At 47.3% G+C, this 19,683-nt stretch overlaps 1 protein-coding gene across 1 annotated transcript; it reads left to right on the top strand.

Annotated features, from left to right (window-relative positions):
• Positions 1–2,849: 2,849 nt before the first annotated feature.
• Positions 2,850–4,055, top strand: LOC143956722 (olfactory receptor 52E8-like). Its single transcript, XM_077466912.1, has one exon. It carries the CDS (start codon positions 3,013–3,015, stop codon positions 3,961–3,963), a length of 951 nt encoding a protein of 316 aa, XP_077323038.1. The 5' UTR covers positions 2,850–3,012; the 3' UTR covers positions 3,964–4,055.
• The last annotated feature ends 15,628 nt before the right edge of the window (positions 4,056–19,683 follow it).

Genomic DNA, 19,683 nt, shown 5'->3' on the forward strand with positions numbered 1-19,683 from the left:
AATGGAGTCGCCGAAAATAGCCGAAGCTGAAGACAGTGAGTCAGCTCTACACGGCGCTTTGCGTTCCAACACTGTTTATGGCCCCTCGCGGGCTCGCTTTGCTCGCCACGCTACTGGCACAGCCTTGATCCACTCGGCATATTATTGTCCACTTGGATGGTGGGGCTTGAACCTGGTCTCAGTGCGCAGGCGCCGTGTAGAGATCACGATCAGCTGTTCATCTTCGGAGACTTTCGGCAGCTCCGTAGTGGTTCATACTGTGAAAGCGCTGCGCCTGCGCAGTAGAGCGGGGACCTTATGCGCCGGGGGACCTTTTTCGGCAAGACACCGGCACTCACACATCGATCGGCAGAAGGGAAACTATCATACTACCTACTGCACCATAGGCACCTACCTTTCTCTATACTACCTACTGCTTTATGGACACCAACCTTTCTCAATACTATCTACTGCCCTATGGACACCTACCCTTCTCTATACTACCTACTGCTCTATGGACACTGACCCTTCTCTATTCTACCTACTGCTCTATGGACACCAACCTTTCTCTATACTATCTACTGCTCTATAGACACCTATCCTTCTCTATTCTACCTACTGCACTATAGACACCTACCCTTCTCTATACTACCTACTGCTCTATGGACACTGACCCTTCTCTATTCTACCTACTGCTCTATAGACACCTACCCTTCTCTATACTATCTACTGCTCTATAGACACCTATCCTTCTCTATTCTACCTACTGCACTATAGACACCTACCCTTCTCTATACTTCCCTACTGCTCTATGGACACCTACCCTTCTCTATACTACCTACTGCTCTATGGACATTACCCCTCACTATACTACCTACAGCACTAAGGACACCTACTCTTCTCTTTACTACCTACCACACTATGGACACCTACCCTTCTCTATACTTCCCTACTGCTCTATGGACACCTACCCTTCTCTATACTACCTACTGCTCTATGGACATTACCCCTCACTATACTACCTACAGCACTAAGGACACCTACTCTTCTCTTTACTACCTACCACACTATGGACACCTACCCTTCTCTATACTACCTACTGCTCTGTAGACACCTACCCTTCTCTATTCTCACCTACTGCACTATAGACACCTACCCTTCTCTATACTACCTACTGCTCTATGGGCACCAACCTTTCTCTATACTATCTACTGCTCTATGGACACCTACTCGTCTCTATATAACCTACTGCACCATGGACACCTACCCTTCTCTATACTTCCCTATTGCTCTATGGGCACCAACCTTTCTCTATACTATCTACTGCTCTATGGACACCTACTCGTCTCTATATAACCTACTGCACCATGGACACCTACCCTTCTCTATACTACCTACTGCTCTATGGACACCGACCCTTCTCTATACTACCTACTGCACAATGGACACCTACACTTCTCTATACTTCCCTACTGCTCTATGGACACCTACCATTCTCTATACTACCTACTGTTCTATGGACATTACCCCTCACTATACTACCTACAGCACTAAGGACACCTACTCTTCTCTTTACTACCTACCGCACTATGGACACCTACCCTTCTCTATACTACCTACTGCTCTGTAGACACCTACCCTTCTCTATTCTCACCTACTGCACTATGGACACCTACCCTTCTCTATACTACCTACTGCACAATGGATACCTACCCTTCTCTATACTACCCATTGCTCGATGGACAAGTACCCTTATCTATACTACCTACTGACCTACTGCACCATGGACACCTACCCTTCTCTATACTAACTACTGCACTATAGACACCTACCCTTTTCTATACTAACTACTGCACTATAAACACCTACCGTTTTCTATACTACCTACTGCCCTATGGACACCTACCATTCTCTATACTATCTACTGCCCTATGGACACCTACCTTTCTACAGTATACTTTGTGCTTTATTGGAAATTACCCTGCCATTAGCTTCTCATCTTTTGAACACCTACTACCCATCTCTGTAGTAGCTACTGCCTTTTGGATACCCTCCTTACTAAATGTTATCTACTGTCCTATGGACACCTACCCAACTCTGTATTAGGTATTGCCTTATGGGCCATGGGCTATGGGAAGGTGAGCATCCAATGTTGTTTCTTTCTTCCTCACCCCTCTCTCTCTCTTTCTCTCTCTCTCTCCCACCAACTCTGGAGAGGTGGGGCTCTAACAGGAAAAGGTGGGGCCTAAAGAGGAAGGGTGGAGTTTATTCAATGAAGGGATGAATCTTAAATAGGAAGGAGTGTGGCAAATTTAGATGGGGATGCCCAATTTTAGTCTTGCCTAGGGCAGCACCAAACTAAAATACACCACTGTATGAGTGGATAGCATTGGGGAAAGGCACCCCACCTGTTAGGGGACAGTACTAGAGGTAGGGAAAGGTTCCTGAGGAGCAGGGAAAGCGTAGGGTCACATCTCTTCTAGACATCTTCCCGATTGGGCAGGAAATGGCCAGGTCACATTCCAGCTCTGTCTATCACTCTGGGTGGAGCTAACTCTGCTTACATTGCTGTAACCCTAGTTGGGCAAGTCTTCCCATCGAGATTCTTGTGAACTGTTGCTCCATTGCTCCAATACAAGTTTATTTTTACACATTGACTGTGTGACTTATTACAGCCGGACCACGCTGCAACCCATTTATTAGCATGAAGCAACAGCCCCGAGGAAGGGGGAGTCCTTGTTCCCCCCAAAACGCATTTTTCTTAATCCTTTGTAGCTACTCTCAAAAAACAATTAAAAATCCACTTTCCAACACGCATTTACTGGATACCGGGTGCTCCTTTCTACCTAACCTTCCTAAAATAAAAAAAATAAAAATGTTTTTGGTTTGAGGTACACGTTTAGGTTTGCGTTGTTAGTGTCACGAGAAATCACATGTCGGGTCCAAATTGTAGGTCATTGGTGGACCTTTACCATCACCGCAGATGCTCATTCTTGACTTCTTTTCAATGCAGGCAATCGGATTACCCAGGAAATGTGGAACTCCACCAGCTTCCACCCTGATTATTTCCTCCTGATGGGAATTCCTGGCCTGGAGGACTCGCATCTCCTGATCTCCATCCCATTCTCCATCATGTATGTTTCGGCACTTCTGGGAAACTCTATGCTAATACTGGTCATCACAACCAATGAGATTCTTCACCAGCCGATGTATATCTTCCTGATGATGTTGGCCTTCTGTGACACCCTCTTGAGCTCCACCACCGTCCCGAAGACCCTCAGCATATTCTGGTTTGATTCTCATGAGATCTCCTTCAATGGATGCCTGACTGAGGTGTTCTTCATCCATTTCACTTTTGGCATTGAATCATCCATCCTGCTCCTTATGGCCTATGACCGTTACTGCGCCATCTGCCACCCTTTAACATATGCTGCCACCCTCACCAACTCCTTCATAGTCAAGGCAGCCACCATAGCTGTTTTAAGAGTTTTCAGCATGGCAGTACCATTCGTCTTTCTACTCAAAAGATTGCCTTTCCAGCAAAGCAACGTGATAGAGCACACCTACTGTGAGCACATGTCGGTGGCCAAGCTGGCTTCTGCCGACATACTAGTCAATACGGTGTACGGGCTGATGACAATTTTTACTTCACCCGGTGCAGACATGATCCTCATTGTACTGTCCTATGCTGCAATAATCTCAGCCGTTCTGAGGCTCCCATCCTCCGAGGATCGGTTCAAGGCCTTCAATACATGCGTCTCTCACATCTGTGTTATCATTCTCTTCTACATCCCGGCGTTTTTCTCTTTTATAGCTCACAGAGTCGGCCACAAATACATTTCTCTGCAGTTCCACATTATTTTTGCTAACCTCTATGTCCTCATTCCACCGATGATGAACCCAATCATCTACGGAGTAAGGACGAAAGAAATACGGGAGAGGACGCTTGTTATATTTTCCAGACTGACCAGTAATAGACAATGAGTGGTGACCTTCCTCCAAGAGATGATTCCTATCTCAAGCTTGCTGTATACACTGGAGAGAGAAAATTTCCAGTGTTCCTCATTCTTACATCTGTAGCGCAACCCCCCCCCCCAAGGAGCCGCTGGTCAGCGCCCTCTTTAACCGCTTCCTGCCCGCCCTATAGCCGAATGCCGGTGTTCTGCCTAATAGAGTCCGGCCATCGATATGTGTCCGTTCCGTACTGCGCATGCGCAGTACGGAGCAGACGAAGCTTCGGAAAATCTCCGAAGCTGAACGGCGCCTGCGCCGTGAGTGGAGGAGGTAGCCCCACTATCCAAGCGGACATAGGGTTTAGAATTTTAGAGGGCCCCTCGCGGGCGAGCTTCGCTCGCCACGCTTCGGGCTCGGCCTCGCTGCGCTCGGCTCTTTTTTATTCTAACTCTATGTCCACTTGGATGGTGGGGATAGAACCTGGACTCACGGCGCAGGCGCCGTTCGTCCTCGGCAATTTTCGGAATCTGTGCTCCTGTGTACTGCGCATGCGCAGTACGCAGAGGACAGCATCTGATGGAGGACCCTATTTGACAAGACACCGGCCTTAGGGCGGGCGGCTTCCAGTGCCTGGCCGTCCCTGGACGGCCTGGTGTTTACTTCCGCAATGCGCGCCGCCGCGGGCGCGCATCGCGGAAGTTCTGTGTTTGCCGTGTCCCCCGGGGACAGGCAAACACAGATCGCTGTAAACGGCCAATCACAGCGGCCGTTTACAGCGTGATCGGCGTGTCCAATGGGAGATGATCTCATATGTAAACATATGAGATCATCTCTCAGCGCCGCTCTCCCTCCTCACACAGACAGCGTGTGAGAGGGGAGAGAAGAACGGCTGCAGCAGCCGTCAGTGTAAAAAAGAAAAAAAAAAAAAAAAAAAGTAAAAAAAAAGTTTAATAAAAAGTGCCATCCTCCCCCAGAGCCATCCTCCCCCAGTGCCACCCCCCCCCCCCCCAGTGCCATGCCCCCCCCCAGTGCCATCCTGCCCCAGTGCCATCCTGCCCCAGTGCCATCCTGCCCCAGTGCCATCCGCCCCAGTGCCATCCTGCCCCAGTGCCATCCGCCCCAGTGCCATCCGCCCCAGTGCCATCCACCCCAGTGCAATCCACCCCACCCCAGTGCCACCTGCCCGCAGTGCTATCTGTCCCCAGTGCCACCTTTTGTCAGTGCCATTTGTCCCCAGTGCCATCTGTCATCAGTGCCACGTATAAGTGGCATCTGTCATCAGTGCCACGTGTTATTAGTGCCACATAGTGCCATCTGTCATCAGTGCCACGTATTAGTGCCATCTGTCATCAGTGCCACGTATCAGTGCCATTTGTCATCAGTGCCACCTGTCAGTGTCACGTGCCATCTGTTGTCAATGTCACGTGTCATCAATGCCACTTATCAGTGCCATCTGTCATCAGTGTCACGTGTCATTGGTGCCACGTATTAGTGCCATCTGTCACCGGTGGCACGTATTAGTGCCACGTATTAGTGCCACATGTCATCAGTGCCACGTATTAGTGCCACGTGTCATCAGTGCCACATATTAGTGCCACGTGTCATCAGTGCCACGTATTAGTGCCACGTGTCATCAGTGCCACGTATTAGTGCCACGTGTCATCAGTGCCACATATTAGTGTCATCTGTCATCAGTGCCACGTGTCATCAGTGCCACGTGTCATCAGTGCCACGTATAAGTGTCATCATTGCCACGTATCAGTGCCATCTGTCATCAGTGTCACGTGTCATTGTCCTGGTATTTCAAAAGTGTAATAAGTAGTCAACAAGTTAGATGTGTAATTTATGCTCCTAGAACACGTGATGGCGCTCCCTGCATGTTGGGCCTCTCTATGTGGCCAGGCTGCGAAAAAGTCCCACACATGTGGTATTGTAATACTCAGGAGGAGTAGCAGAATTTTTTGGGGGGTGTCATTTGTGGTATACACATGCCACGTGAGAGAAATAACCTATTACAATGACAATTTTGTGGAGAAAAATAAAGAAAATGAAAAATCTTCATTTTGCAAAGAATTGTGGGAAAAAAATGACAGCATCAAAAAGCTCACCATGCCTCTTACTAAATACCTTGGAATGTCTACTTTCCAAAAAGGGGTCATTTGGGGGGTATTTGTACTTTCCTGACTTGTTCGGGTCACAAGAAGTGAGATCGGCCACCAGTACATCAGATGTGATCAATTTTGTGCGATTCGCATCACACCTTGTAGACTCTCTAACTTTCACAAAGACCAAATAATATCCACTAATTTGGGTTATTTTTACCAAAGACATGTAGCAGTATAAATTGTGGCCAAAATTTATGAAGAAAAATTAATAATTTGCATAATTCTGTCACAGAAACAAAGAAATATGCGTTTTTTTTCAAAATTTTCGGTCTTTTTTCATTTATAGCGCAAAAAATAAAAACCCCAGAGGTGATCTAATACCACCAAAAGAAAGCTCTATTTGTGGGAAAAAAAGGACACAAAATTCATTTGGGTACAGTGTTGCATGACTGAGTAATTGTCATTCAAAGTGTGAGAGCACCGAAAGCTGAAAATTGGTCTGGGCAGGAAGGGTGTTTAAGTGCCCAGTAAGCAAGTGGTTAAGGCAGGGCAAAAGGGGCAGCTGCCCTGGGCCCTGCATTGTTGGGGGGGGGGATGGTGTGCTGTAACCTCTAGCAACCAATCAGTGGGCAGTATTACTGTACAGTAATCTCTAGCAACCAATCAACAAGCAGAAATCATGTGTTGTAACCTCTAGCAACTAATCAGTGAGCCATATGTGTGCTGTAACCTCTAGCAACCAGTCAATAAGCAGTAATGATATACTGTAACCTCTGGCAACCAATCGCAATAGCTCCCTGATCTGATACAGTAAACTGATTTTGAGTCCAGTAGCTAATTATTGTATGTCTCAGAGCAGGTGGAGAGCGAAATTACATGGCGGGGGGGGGACCAAGAAAATTTTTGCCCAGGGTCCAATCAATATTAAAGACGGCCCTGCCGCTGGTTAAGATGGGCCCTCTGTGTCTGGCCTTGACCTTCTCAAAGACCTCACCACCTCTGACCACCAGGCTTTTGTATACAAACCCACAGCATCACCGAGGAATTCCTGACAGTAATACCAGCACCCAATTATAATTCAAAATTTAAGGAAAGCAAGCACCGAGCAATTTGAAAAAACAAATTTTATACAATGTGCCATAGGTGAATATACACAAATAGTAAATATTGAGATACCGGCTGAACGGCCAGAATAAACGTGCAAGGTATTATAACGTCCCAACTGAACCGTAAAGAGATGTCCAAAAATGGGCTACTGCGTTCAGATTCTTCCAAAAGCGAAAGCGGAAATTCCTTCACCAACTCGATAACAATAAAACGTACATATAAAAGGAAAGTTTAAAGGGATTGTAAAGTGAATTATTATTTTTTTTTTAAATAACAAACACGTTATACTTACCTCCACTGTGCAGCTCGTTTTGCACAGAGTGGCCCCCCGAACCTTCTCTTCTGGGGTCCCTCGGCGGCTGTCTCTGCTTCCTCCCACAGGTACTTCTCACGTTCATGTGAGCTCCCTCGCATGGTGAGAAGCATCTGCAGGCGCTCTCCCGTGATACAGCCGGCGGCTATAGCCGCTCGCTGTATCACACGGTCCCGCCCCCCCCCCCCGGCGCTGCGCGTCAGTGGATGTGATTGACAGCAGCGCGAGCCAATGGCTGCGCTGTTTTCCATCCATCCACTCCAGCCAATCAGCGGCCATGCTGAACGGTGGAAAGGACGTCGGGGGACGAGCGCGGGACTTTCGAGGGGTGAGGTAAGTAAAACGGGGGGCTGGGGGGTGCCGGGAATGTCAGATGTTTTTTTCACCTTAATGCATAGAATGCATTAAGGTGAAAAAACATTTACCTTTACAACCCCTTTAATGCTTCCGAGCATGCTTCGAATTGTTTCCGAGCATGCGTCGGAATTGCCACAGACGATCGGGAATTTCCGATTGAGAACCTGCTCTCATGCTGCGTACACGCAATCGGAAATTCGGCCTGCAAAAGACCGATGACAGCTTTTCGTCGGAAAAATGCGACCGTGTGTACGCTCCATTGGAATTTTGCTGGTCCGAATTTCCGTCAGCAAAAGTTTGAGAGCAGGTGCTCGATTTTTTTCCGACAGAATACGTTTCTGTTGGAAATTCCGATCGTCTGTGGTAATTCCGACGCGCAAAATTTCCGACGCATGCCCGGAAACAATCTGACGCCTGATCTGAAGCATTAAACCTCCTTTCTATAGTGTACAGGGCATTACCATCAGTGTGTAAAGGTACGCACAATAAATGTTAATGGCCCCAACGATTGTCCTGCACCGATCGATCCACTCCACAGAGATCTAGGCGAATCCTCTTCCCAGTTGGCAAAAGAACCCAAAAGGACGGCTTCCATTCATTAAAATTTCAACGGATAATCTCCAGCATCCACATTAATATATAAGAGAAAGAAAAACGCTCATTGCGCAGGCAGCATTCAGATAAAAAAAAACGTATTAGATAAAAAAAAAAAGCTGGTGCGTTCACATGTTTCAAAACACCGACCAGCGTTTCCAACCGACAAAATGGCCGCCGTGTCCCCGGATCCACATCCCAACGTCACGCGTCCTGAGCTCCACCCAACGTTTCGTCATAAGAATGCGTCATCGGGGGCTTGGTTAGGGCGCGTAATACTCTTATTTATAGGGGAGGGACCGGCTTCAATGCCGGAAATGAGGTGCGTTCCACATATGTGCCTACGACCAACGCTTCCAACCGACAAAATGGCCGCCGTGTCCCCGGATCCACGTCACACGTCCTTAGCTCCACCCAACGTTTCGTCATAAGAATGCGTCATCGGGGGCTTGGTTAGGGCGCGTAATACTCTTATTTATAGGGGAGGGACCGGCTTCAATGCCGGAAATGAGGTGCGTTCCACATATGTGCCTACGACCAGCGCTTCCAACCGACAAAATGGCCGTCGTGTCCCCGGATCCACGTCACACGTCCTTAGCTCCACCCAACGTTTCGTCATAAGAATGTGTCATCGGGGGCTTGGTTAGGGCGCGTAATACTCTTATTTATAGGGGAGGGACCGGCTTCAATGCCGGAAATGAGGTGCGTTCCACATATGTGCCTATGACCAGCGCTTCCAACCGACAAAATGGCCGCCGTGTCCCCGGATCCACGTCCCACGTCCTTAGCTCCACCCAACGTTTCGTCATAAGAATGCGTCATCGGGGGCTTGGTTAGGGCGCGTAATACTCTTATTTATAGGGGAGGGACCGGCTTCAATGCCGGAAATGAGGTGCGTTCCACATATGTGCCTACGACCAGCGCTTCCAACCGACAAAATGGCCGCCGTGTCCCCGGATCCACGTCACACGTCCTTAGCTCCACCCAACGTTTCGTCATAAGAATGCGTCATCGGGGGCTTGGTTAGGGCGTGTAATACTCTTATTTATAGGGGAGGGACTGGCTTCAATGCCGGAAATGAGGTGCGTTCCACAGGCCGGAAATCTCATTCTTTATTTCCTGTAACAACGCATTTATTACACTATTTTAAGAAAAAAACAATACAATCCTTGAATAAAAGGACTCGACATATTACACCTTTTATATGTGTAGAAGTAAAAATGTGCCCCATCAGCCCTCTGCACCTCCCAATATAGGTCCTAAAATGATTGGAATCATCTTCTACATTCAGGGTGAAGGTGGTTATTAATGAAATGTCATCATATCAGGAGTTACGGATCCTCTATAGATTTTGCCTCTGCAGTATAACTAATAGAAATCCGGGGAACGTGGGTGGCCCTCCGTTCACTGCTTACTAAAATATTTACAACATGCTTATATGATGACCGATATTTTATTGTCCGGGATGAAAATTGGCTTTTGAAAGTGACTACAGGTAATAGAACTTTTTATATGTTAAAAAAAAAAAACAACAATAACAAGGCGCAGCGCTAATTTACAGAGACATCAAACAATATCAGCAGCTCCGAGGTGGGTTCAAAATGTCAATATCAGCAGCTCCGAGGTGGGTTCAAAATGTGCAAACACCATGAAAAGGAGGTCATGAGTTGTCCTCAGAAGGACTCCAGATGTGGTGAGTGATGTCAAACGGAAGTTTCCTCCATGATCGGTGACCACAGAGAGACACTTACCGGGATATCCGTGGCCACTGCAAATACAATGCTATAAAAAAAGTGCAGTAAATATCAGTAATCGGGGGCCAAATTCCAGGTAGAATCAATCTTCTGCTTACACATGTGCAATTTGTTTCCTTACGAATTAGTTTTTTAACCAATTTTGACAAATTCGTTAATTTGGAAATATCCGAATCAGCGGAAACACGTTTAAGGAATTTCCGGGTTAGAGTTAGAGGTTAGGAGTTAGGGGTTAGGGTTAGGTGTTAGGAGTTAGGGGTAGGGGTTAGGGTTAGTGTTAGGGGTAGGGTTAGTGTTAGGGGATAGAATTAGGGGTTAGGGTTAGGTGTTAGGTGTAGGGGATAGAGTTAGTTGTTAGGGTTAGGTGTTAGGAGTTAGGGGTAGGGGTTACGGGGTTAGGGTTAGGGGTTAGGGTTAGTGTTAGGGGTAGGGTTAGGGGTAGGGTTAGGGGTTAGGGTTATGGTTAGTGTTAGGTGTTAGGATTAGTGTTAGGGGTTAGGGTTATGGTTAGGAGTTAGGGTTAGGGGTTAGGGTTATGGTTAGGAGTTAGGGGTAGGGTTAGGGGTTAGGGTTATGCTTAGGAGTTAGGGGTAGGGGTTAGGGGTTAGAGGTAGGGGGTTAGAGTTATGGTTAGGGGGTTAGGGGTAGGTTTTGGGTTAGGGTTTGGGTTAGGGGTTAAGGTTAGGGGTTAGAGGTAGGGGGTTAGGGTTATGTTTAGGTGTAGGTTTTGGGTTATGGTTAGGGTTTGGGTTAGGGGTTAAGGTTAGGGTTATGGTTAGGGGTTAGGGTTTAGAGGTAGGGGTAGGGTAAGGGGTTAGGGTTAGGGGTTAAGGTTATGGTTAGGGGTTAGGGGTAGGTTTTGGGTTAGGGTTAGGGTTTGGATTAGGGGTTAAGGTTAGGGTTATGGTTAGGGGTAGGGGTTAGGGTTAGGGGTTAGAGGTAGGGGTAGGGTAAGGGGTTAGGGTTAGAGGTTAGGGTTATGGTTAGGGGTTAGGGGTAGGTTTTGGGTTAGGGTTTGGGTTAGGGGTTAAGGTTAGGGGTTATGGTTAGGAGTTAGGGGTAGGGGTTAGGGGTTAGAGGTAGGGGGTTAGGGTTATGGTTAGGGGGTTAGGGGTAGGCTTTGGGTTAGGGTTTGGGTTAGGGGTTAAGGTTAGGGGTTAGAGGTAGGGGGTTAGGGTAATGTTTAGGTGTAGGTTTTGGGTTATGGTTAGGGTTTGGGTTAGGGGTTAAGGTTAGGGTTATGGTTAGGGGTAGGGGTTAGGGTTTAGAGGTAGGGGTAGGGTAAGGGGTTAGGGTTAGGGGTTAAGGTTATGGTTAGGGGTTAGGGGTAGGTTTTGGGTTAGGGTTAGGGTTTGGATTAGGGGTTAAGGTTAGGGTTATGGTTAGGGGTAGGGGTTAGGGTTAGGGGTTAGAGGTAGGGGTAGGGTAAGGGGTTAGGGTTAGAGGTTAGGGTTATAGTTAGGGGTTGGGGGTAGGTTTTGGGTTAGGGTTTGGGTTAGGGGTTAAGGTTAGGGGTTAGGGTTATGGTTAGGGATTCCCTTTGAAGAACAAAGTTAGGACTCAGAGATTGGAATAGGGACCTCCTCAAAAGGTCACCAGGCATGTCCCCAGAGGTCAAAGGTCAAGAGGTATGGCTGACCCACCCCCACCTAAGTGTTCCGCCTACCCCAACGAAGTCGGAGGATGAACAAGTCTGGGAAATCGCTTTGCTTTTGAACCTTCGTCAATTCAAAATTCAAAAATCAGAAAATCAGAAATTTTGGAAATTCGAAGATTTGGAAATCTGAAAATAAGAATGAAAATTCAAAAGAACTAAAATCCGAAAATAAGAATGAAATCCGAAAATTCATAAATATCTGAAATAATAACTAACTGATAATAACTTAAGTATTACTGACCATTGAATTATATGTATTGGGATTTCCTTTCAAGTTTGGCTGTTAGCGAACAAAACAAATACGATTTTATCTGAAGTTGCGAATTATCTGAAATAACGAATTCCGCATCTAAAGGAACGGAACACATTAATATTATTAAACAACAATCATAATGAAAACTTTTTATTATTATTATTATTATTATTATTATTATTATTATTAACCACTTTCAGCCCCGGACCATTTTGCTGGTCAAAGACCAGACCACTTTTTGTGATTCGGCACTGCGTCGCTTTAACTGACAATTGCGCGGTCGTGCGACGTGACTCCCATACAAAATTGACGTCCTTCTTTCCCCACAAATAGAGCTTTCTTTTGGTGGTATTTGATCACCCCTGCAGTTTTTATTTTTTGTGCTATAAACAAAAATAAAGCCACAATTTTGTAAAAAAAACGCATTATTTTTTACTTTTTGTTATAATAAATATCCCCCAAAAATATATAAAAAAACATTTTTTTCCCTCAGTTTAGGCCGATACGTATTCTTCTACATATTTTTGGTTAAAAAAAAAATCGCAATAAGCGATTATTGATTGGTTTGCGCAAAAGTTATAGCGTTTACAAAATAGGGTATAGTTTTATAGCATTTTTATTAATATTTTTTTTTTTTACTAGTAATGGCGGCGATCAGCGATTTTTATTGGGACTGCGACATTACGGCGGACACATCGGACATTTTTGACACATTTTTTTGGAACCATTGTCATTTATACAGCAATCAGTGCTATACAAATGCAGTGATTCCTGTGTAAATGACACTGGCAGTGAAGGGGGTTAACCAGTGGGTGGCAGTGTAGGGGTTAAGTGTTCCTAGGGGCGTGTTACTAACTGTGGGGGGGCTGGGCTTTAATTTAGTGAACACTGATCTCTGCTCCAATCACATGGAGCAGAGATCAGCGTCACTTGTTGCTAGGCAGAACGGGGAGATGCTGTTCACAACGGCATCTCCTCGTTCAGCCGCCCCGTGAGACGATCGCGGGTATCCCAGCGGCGATCGAGTCCGCAAGACCCGCGACCGGACTCACGGGGGCCCCCGAACCAGCACGCGAGCGCGCCGCCGGCGACGCACACGCAATTGCAGGGCGGCATTTAAAAATGGACGTACCTGTACGCCAATATGCCTGCCCGTGCCATTCTGCCGACGTACATCGGCGCGCGCCGATCGGGAACCGGTTAATAATTCATTCCATTTGTTTAGATGCAGAATTTGTTATTTTGAATAATTTGTAACTTCGGATAAATTTCGAATTTGTTACGTTGACTTATGCCGCGTACACGCGAGCGGAATTTCCCTCGTAAAAATCTTGGATGTTTTTTTCCGAGGGAATTCCGCTCAAGCTTGGCGCGCGTACACGTGGCTCACACAAAAGTTCTCCGAAATTTCGATCGTCAAGAACGCGGTGATGTACAACGCGTTACGACGAGCCGAGAAAATGAAGTTCATTGTTTCCGAGCGTGCGTAGGAATTGCTACAGGCGATCGGAAATTCCAATCGGAACTTTTTCCAGGGGGAACGTTCTCTCAGCATTTTGCCTGTGGAAATTCCGCCAGGCAAAAATCCGATGGAGCGCACACACGGTTGGAATTTCCCGACCAAAAGCTCACATCCGACTTTTCCTGGTGGAATTTCCGATCGTGCGTACGCGGCATCACAGCCAAATTTGAAAGGAAGTTCCAATACCTAGAATTTAATACTCGTTATTAGTTACCCTCTTTCCCCTAAAATAAGATCTAGTGTGATTGTCGGTGATAGCTGCAATAAAAGCCCTACCCCCCCCAAATAAGCCCTAGTTAAAGTCCTTGTAGGTCTTCTTTTCAGGGTAGGGCTTATTTTTGAGGAAACAGGGTAGGGCTTATTTGGGTGGTAGGGCTTATATTGCAGCCAACACCGACAATCAGGCTAGGTCTTATTTTAGGGGAAACAGGGTAGTTATTATGTAGAATGTTCGGATTTTTGTTCTTATTTTCCGATTTTTACGAATGTACAAATTTTGCGAATTGGAAGAATTTTTCAACTTTACGAATTTACAAATTTTCGAATTTATGAATTTCGACCATAACGAATGACCCGAAAAAGCAAAAAAACAAAAACAAACACAAAAAACAAATGAAACAAAATTGAAAACGAATGAATTTCACTTCCCCCCCATTAGTGAGATGAATTCACCACCAAAAGAAGAAAACATAGGTCTCAAAAAGAAAACAAATCATAGAGGAAGCAAAAAAAAAAAAAAAAACATCTCATAGTGTAGAACGCTCCAAAAACTCCACCCAACGCATTTCGTCATCGAAAGACGTCAGCTTTTATTTTAAAGTTGAGTTGAGTTGCATCTTGTATTGTAGTATTGTACTTACATAGGGTAAAAAAAAAAAACCATATCAATATCCTATTGTTTCAAACCAACAAAAACGCCACCGTCTGTTCCAGTATCGTGATGATATTACACAATCTGGCTCCACCCAATGTGTTTTGATGCCCCTGATGACGTCTTATGACGACGAAATGCGTTGGTTGGAGTTGAAGTGAAGTGAGTGAGCTGAAGAAGATTTATCCCCAATTACTGATGTTTACTGCACTTTTTTTACCGCTCTTTTTTTGCAGTGGTCATGGATATCTGGTAAGTGGCTATGTGTGGCCACTGATTGGCCGTACTTGATTGACATCACTCACCACTGTTGGAGTTGTTATGAGGACAATGGAGGAACTCTCAGGTTTTTTTCTTTTGGTGTTTACACACTTGAAAGATATTTAGACTCTTTCAGGCGTATAACAAAGTGTTCCTGGGGATAGGACCGGTGAGGATTATCGGGAAGGGACACAATTATTATTATTAGAAGTGTGAGGGGACGTTCTCTCCCCTGGGGGGCGCTCCATCATGAGATGAGCAGAATCTGCTTTATATAAATATATCATAAAACACACCGAGACACACGGCCTCCTCTCCACCTCCTCTCCCACATTGGCTTCTGGTAAGAGGATGATGCTGGTCCTCCACCACAATGATATCAGCCAATCAGAACCGGCCTCAGCACCGATCACATCTAGGCCAGTATTTTTTTTCTCCCTCTACGACAATAAATAGTATTTGGAGATTGGGGCCCATTCACAACCGCAACCAGGATTGTATTCTGATTTATTGGTAGTCCAAATTAGAAGAGCATCCCAAGGTGACCACACTTCCATGGATACAGGAGAGTGAGTGAGCGTTGTCACCCTAGGGCAGGAAGTGTGTTACTGGCAGGATCACCAGATGAAAATATGGGGAAAAGATTCTGGGGAAAAAAAAAGAAAAGGAATGCAGCCACCACATCTAAGGACTGGTAAGCTGCAATATACAACATTTTTCTTCTTAGGATTGGACATACCTTAAGCACAAGAGCTGTCCATTCCCATTACAGCTACTGAGGCCACAAGCTGAATGTCCTTTCCTTCTGTCCTTCTGTCCTTTCTATTTGTGATGTCCTCTTGACCCTTTCTTCTGTCATTTTGTCCTGTCCATATTGCCTGTCCCTCTTCTTTCCTGACCTTACATCCTCTCCTCCTGTCCTGACCTTACATCCTCTCCTCCTGTCCTTCTGTCCTGACCTTACATCCTCTCCTCCTGTCCTTCTATCCTGACCTTACATCCTCTCCTCCTGTCCTTCTATCCTGACCTTACATCCTCTCCTCCTGTCCTTCTATCCTGACCTTACATCCTCTCCTCCTGTCCTGACCTTACATCCTCTCCTCCTGTCCTGACCTTACATCCTCTCCTCCTGTCCTGACCTTACATCCTCTCCTCCTGTCCTGACCTTACATCCTCTCCTCCTGTCCTGACCTTACATCCTCTCCTCCTGTCCTGACCTTACATCCTCTCCTCCTGTCCTTCTGTCCTGACCTTACATCCTCTCCTCCTGTCCTTCTGTCCTGACCTTACATCCTCTCCTCCTGTCCTTCTGTCCTGACCTTACATCCTCTCCTCCTGTCCTGACCTTACATCCTCTCCTCCTGTCCATCTGTCCTGACCTTACATCCTCTCCTCCTGTCCTGACCTTACATCCTCTCCTCCTGTCCTTCTGTCCTGACCTTACATCCTCTCCTCCTGTCCTTCTGTCCTGACCTTACATCCTCTCCTTCTGTCCTGACCTTACATCCTCTCCTCCTGTCCTTCTGTCCTGACCTTACATCCTCTTATCCTGTCCTTCTGTCCTGACCTTACATCCTCTCCTCCTGTCCTTCTGTCCTGACCTTACATCCTCTTATCCTGTCCTTCTGTCCTGACCTTACATCCTCTCCTCCTGTCCTTCTGTCCTGACCTTACATCCTCCCCTCCTGTCCTTCTGTCCTGACCTTACATCCTCTCCTCCTGTCCTTCTGTCCTGACCTTACATCCTCTCCTCCTGTCCTTCTGTCCTGACCTTACATCCTCTCCTCCTGTCCTTCTGTCCTGACCTTACATCCTCTCCTCCTGTCCTTCTGTCCTGACCTTACATCCTCTCCTCCTGTCCTTCTGTCCTGACCTTACATCCTCTCCTCCTGTCCTTCTGTCCTGACCTTACATCCTCCCCTCCTGTCCTTCTGTCCTGACCTTACATCCTCTCTTCCTGTCCTTCTGTCCTGACCTTACATCCTCTCCTCCTGTCCTTCTGTCCTGACCTTACATCCTCTCCTCCTGTCCTTCTGTCCTGACCTTACATCCTCTCTTCCTGTCCTTCTGTCCTGACCTTACATCCTCTCCTCCTGTCCTTCTGTCCTGACCTTACATCCTCTCCTCCTGTCCTTCTATCCTGACCTTACATCCTCTCCTCCTGTCCTTCTGTCCTGATCTTACATCCTCTCCTCCTGTCCTTCTGTCCTGACCTTACATCCTCTCCCCCTGTCCTTCTGTCCTGACCTTACATCCTCTCTTCCTGTCCTTCTGTCCTGACCTTACATCCTCTCCTCCTGTCCTTCTGTCCTGATCTTACATCCTCTCCTCCTGTCCTTCTGTCCTGACCTTACATCCTCTCCTCCTGTCCTTCTGTCCTGACCTTACATCCTCTCCTCCTGTCCTTCTGTCCTGACCTTACATCCTCCCCTCCTGTCCTTCTGTCCTGACCTTACATCCTCTCCTCCTGTCCTTCTGTCCTGACCTTACACCCTCTCCTCCTGTCCTTTTGTCCTGATCTTACATCCTCTCCTCCTGTCCTTCTGTCCTGACCTTACATCCTATTCTCCTATCCTTCTGTCCTGACCTTACATCCTCTCCTCCTGTCCTTCTGTCCTGACCTTACATCCTCTCCTCCTGTCCTTCTGTCCTGACCTTACATCCTCTCCTCCTGTCCTTCTGTCCTGACCTTACATCCTATTCTCCTGTCCTGACCTTACATCCTCTCCTCCTGTCCTTCTGTCCTGATCTTACATCCTCTCCTCCTGTCCTTCTGTCCTGACCTTACATCCTATTCTCCTGTCCTGACCTTACATCCTCTCCTCCTGTCCTGACCTTACATCCTCTCCTCCTGTCCTTCTGTCCTGACCTTACATCCTCTCCTCTTGTCCTTCTGTCCTGACCTTACATCCTCTCCTCCTGTCCTTCTGTCCTGACTTTACATCCTCTTATCCTGTCCTTCTGTCCTGACCTTACATCCTCTCCTCCTGTCCTTCTGTCCTGACCTTACATCTTCTCCTCCTGTCCTTCTGTCCTGACCTTACATCCTCTCCTCCTGTCCTTCTGTCCTGACCTTACATCCTCTCCTCCTGTCCTTCTGTCCTGACCTTACATCCTCTCATCCTGTCCTTCTGTCCTGACCTTACATCCTCTCCTCCTGTCCTACTGTCCTGACCTTACATCCTCTCCTCCTGTCCTCACCTTACATCCTCTCCTCCTGTCCTTCTGTCCTGACCTTACATCCTCTCCTCCTGTCCTTCTGTCCTGACTTTACATCCTCTTATCCTGTCCTTCTGTCCTGACCTTACATCCTCTCCTCCTGTCCTTCTGTCCTGACCTTACATCTTCTCCTCCTGTCCTTCTGTCCTGACCTTACATCCTCTCCTCCTGTCCTTCTGTCCTGACCTTACATCCTCTCCTCCTGTCCTTCTGTCCTGACCTTACATCCTCTCATCCTGTCCTTCTGTCCTGACCTTACATCCTCTCCTCCTGTCCTTCTGTCCTGACCTTACATCCTCTCCTCCTGTCCTCACCTTACATCATCTCCTCCTGTCCTTCTGTCCTGACCTTACATCCTCTCCTCCTGTCCTTCTGTCCTGACCTTACATCTTCTCCTCCTGTCCTTCTGTCCTGACCTTACATCCTCTCCTCCTGTCCTTCTGTCCTGACCTTACATCCTATTCTCCTGTCCTTCTGTCCTGAGCTTACATCCTCCCCTCCTGTCCTTCTGTCCTGACCTTACATCCTATTCTCCTGTCCTTCTGTCCTGACCTTACATCCTCTCCTCCTGTCCTTCTGTCCTGACCTTACATCCTCCCCTCCTGTCCTTCTGTCCTGACCTTACATCCTCTCCTCCTGTCCTTCTGTCCTGACCTTACATCCTCCCCTCCTGTCCTTCTGTCCTGACCTTACATCCTCTCCCCCTGTCCTTCTGTCCTGACCTTACATCCTCTCCTCCTGTCCTTCTGTCCTGACCTTACATCTTCTCCTCCTGTCCATCTGTCCTGACCTTACATCCTATCCTCCTTCTGATCTTCTGTCCTGACCTTACATCCTCTCCTCCTGTCCTTCTGTCCTGACCTTACATCCTCCCCTCCTGTCCTTCTGTCCTGACCTTACATCCTCTTCTCCTGTCCTTCTGTCCTGACCTTACATCCTCTCCTCCTGTCCTTCTGTCCTGACCTTACATCCTCTCCTCCTGTCCTTCTGTCCTGACCTTACATCCTCTCCTCCTGTCCTTCTGTCCTGACCTGACATCCTCTCCTCCTGTCCTTCTGTCCTGACCTTACATCCTCCCCTCCTGTCCTTCTGTCCTGACCTTACATCCTCTCCTCCTGTCCTTCTGTCCTGACCTTACATCCTCTCCTCCTGTCCTTCTGTCCTGACCTTACATCCTCTCCTCCTGTCCTTCTGTCCTGACCTTACATCCTCTCCTCCTGTCCTTCTGTCCTGACCTTACATCCTCTCCTCCTGTCTTCTGTCCTGACCCTACATCCTCCCCTCCTGTCCTTCTGTCCTGACCTTACATCCTCTCCTCCTGTCCTGACCTTACATCCTCCCCTCCTGTCCTTCTGTCCTGACCTTACATCCTCCCCTCCTGTCCTTCTGTCCTGACCTTACATCCTCCCCTCCTGTCCTTCTGTCCTGACCTTACATCCTCTCCTCCTGTCCTTCTGTCCTGACCTTACATCCTCTCCTCCTGTCCTTCTGTCCTGACCTTACATCCTCTCCTCCTGTCCTTCTGTCCTGACCTTACATCCTCTCCTCCTGTCCTTCTGTCCTGACCTTACATCCTCTCCTCCTGTCCTTCTGTCCTGACCTTACATCCTCTCCTCCTGTCCTTCTGTCCTGACCTTACATCTTCCCCTCCTGTCCTTCTGTCCTGACCTTACATCCTCCCCTCCTGTCCTTCTGTCCTGACCTTACATTCTCTCCTCCTGTCCTTCTGTCCTGACC

This window comes from Lithobates pipiens, unplaced genomic scaffold, assembly GCF_037356315.1.
Source record: "Lithobates pipiens isolate NorthernLeopardFrog02 unplaced genomic scaffold, aLitPip1_a1.2 Scaffold_41, whole genome shotgun sequence".
In the NCBI taxonomy this organism is placed as follows: Eukaryota; Metazoa; Chordata; class Amphibia; order Anura; family Ranidae; genus Lithobates; species Lithobates pipiens.

Excerpts from the sequence above, each read along its gene's own strand:
- LOC143956722 (XM_077466912.1), top strand. The coding sequence starts at position 3,013 with ATGTGGAACTCCACCAGCTTCCACCCTGATTATTTCCTCCTGATGGGA.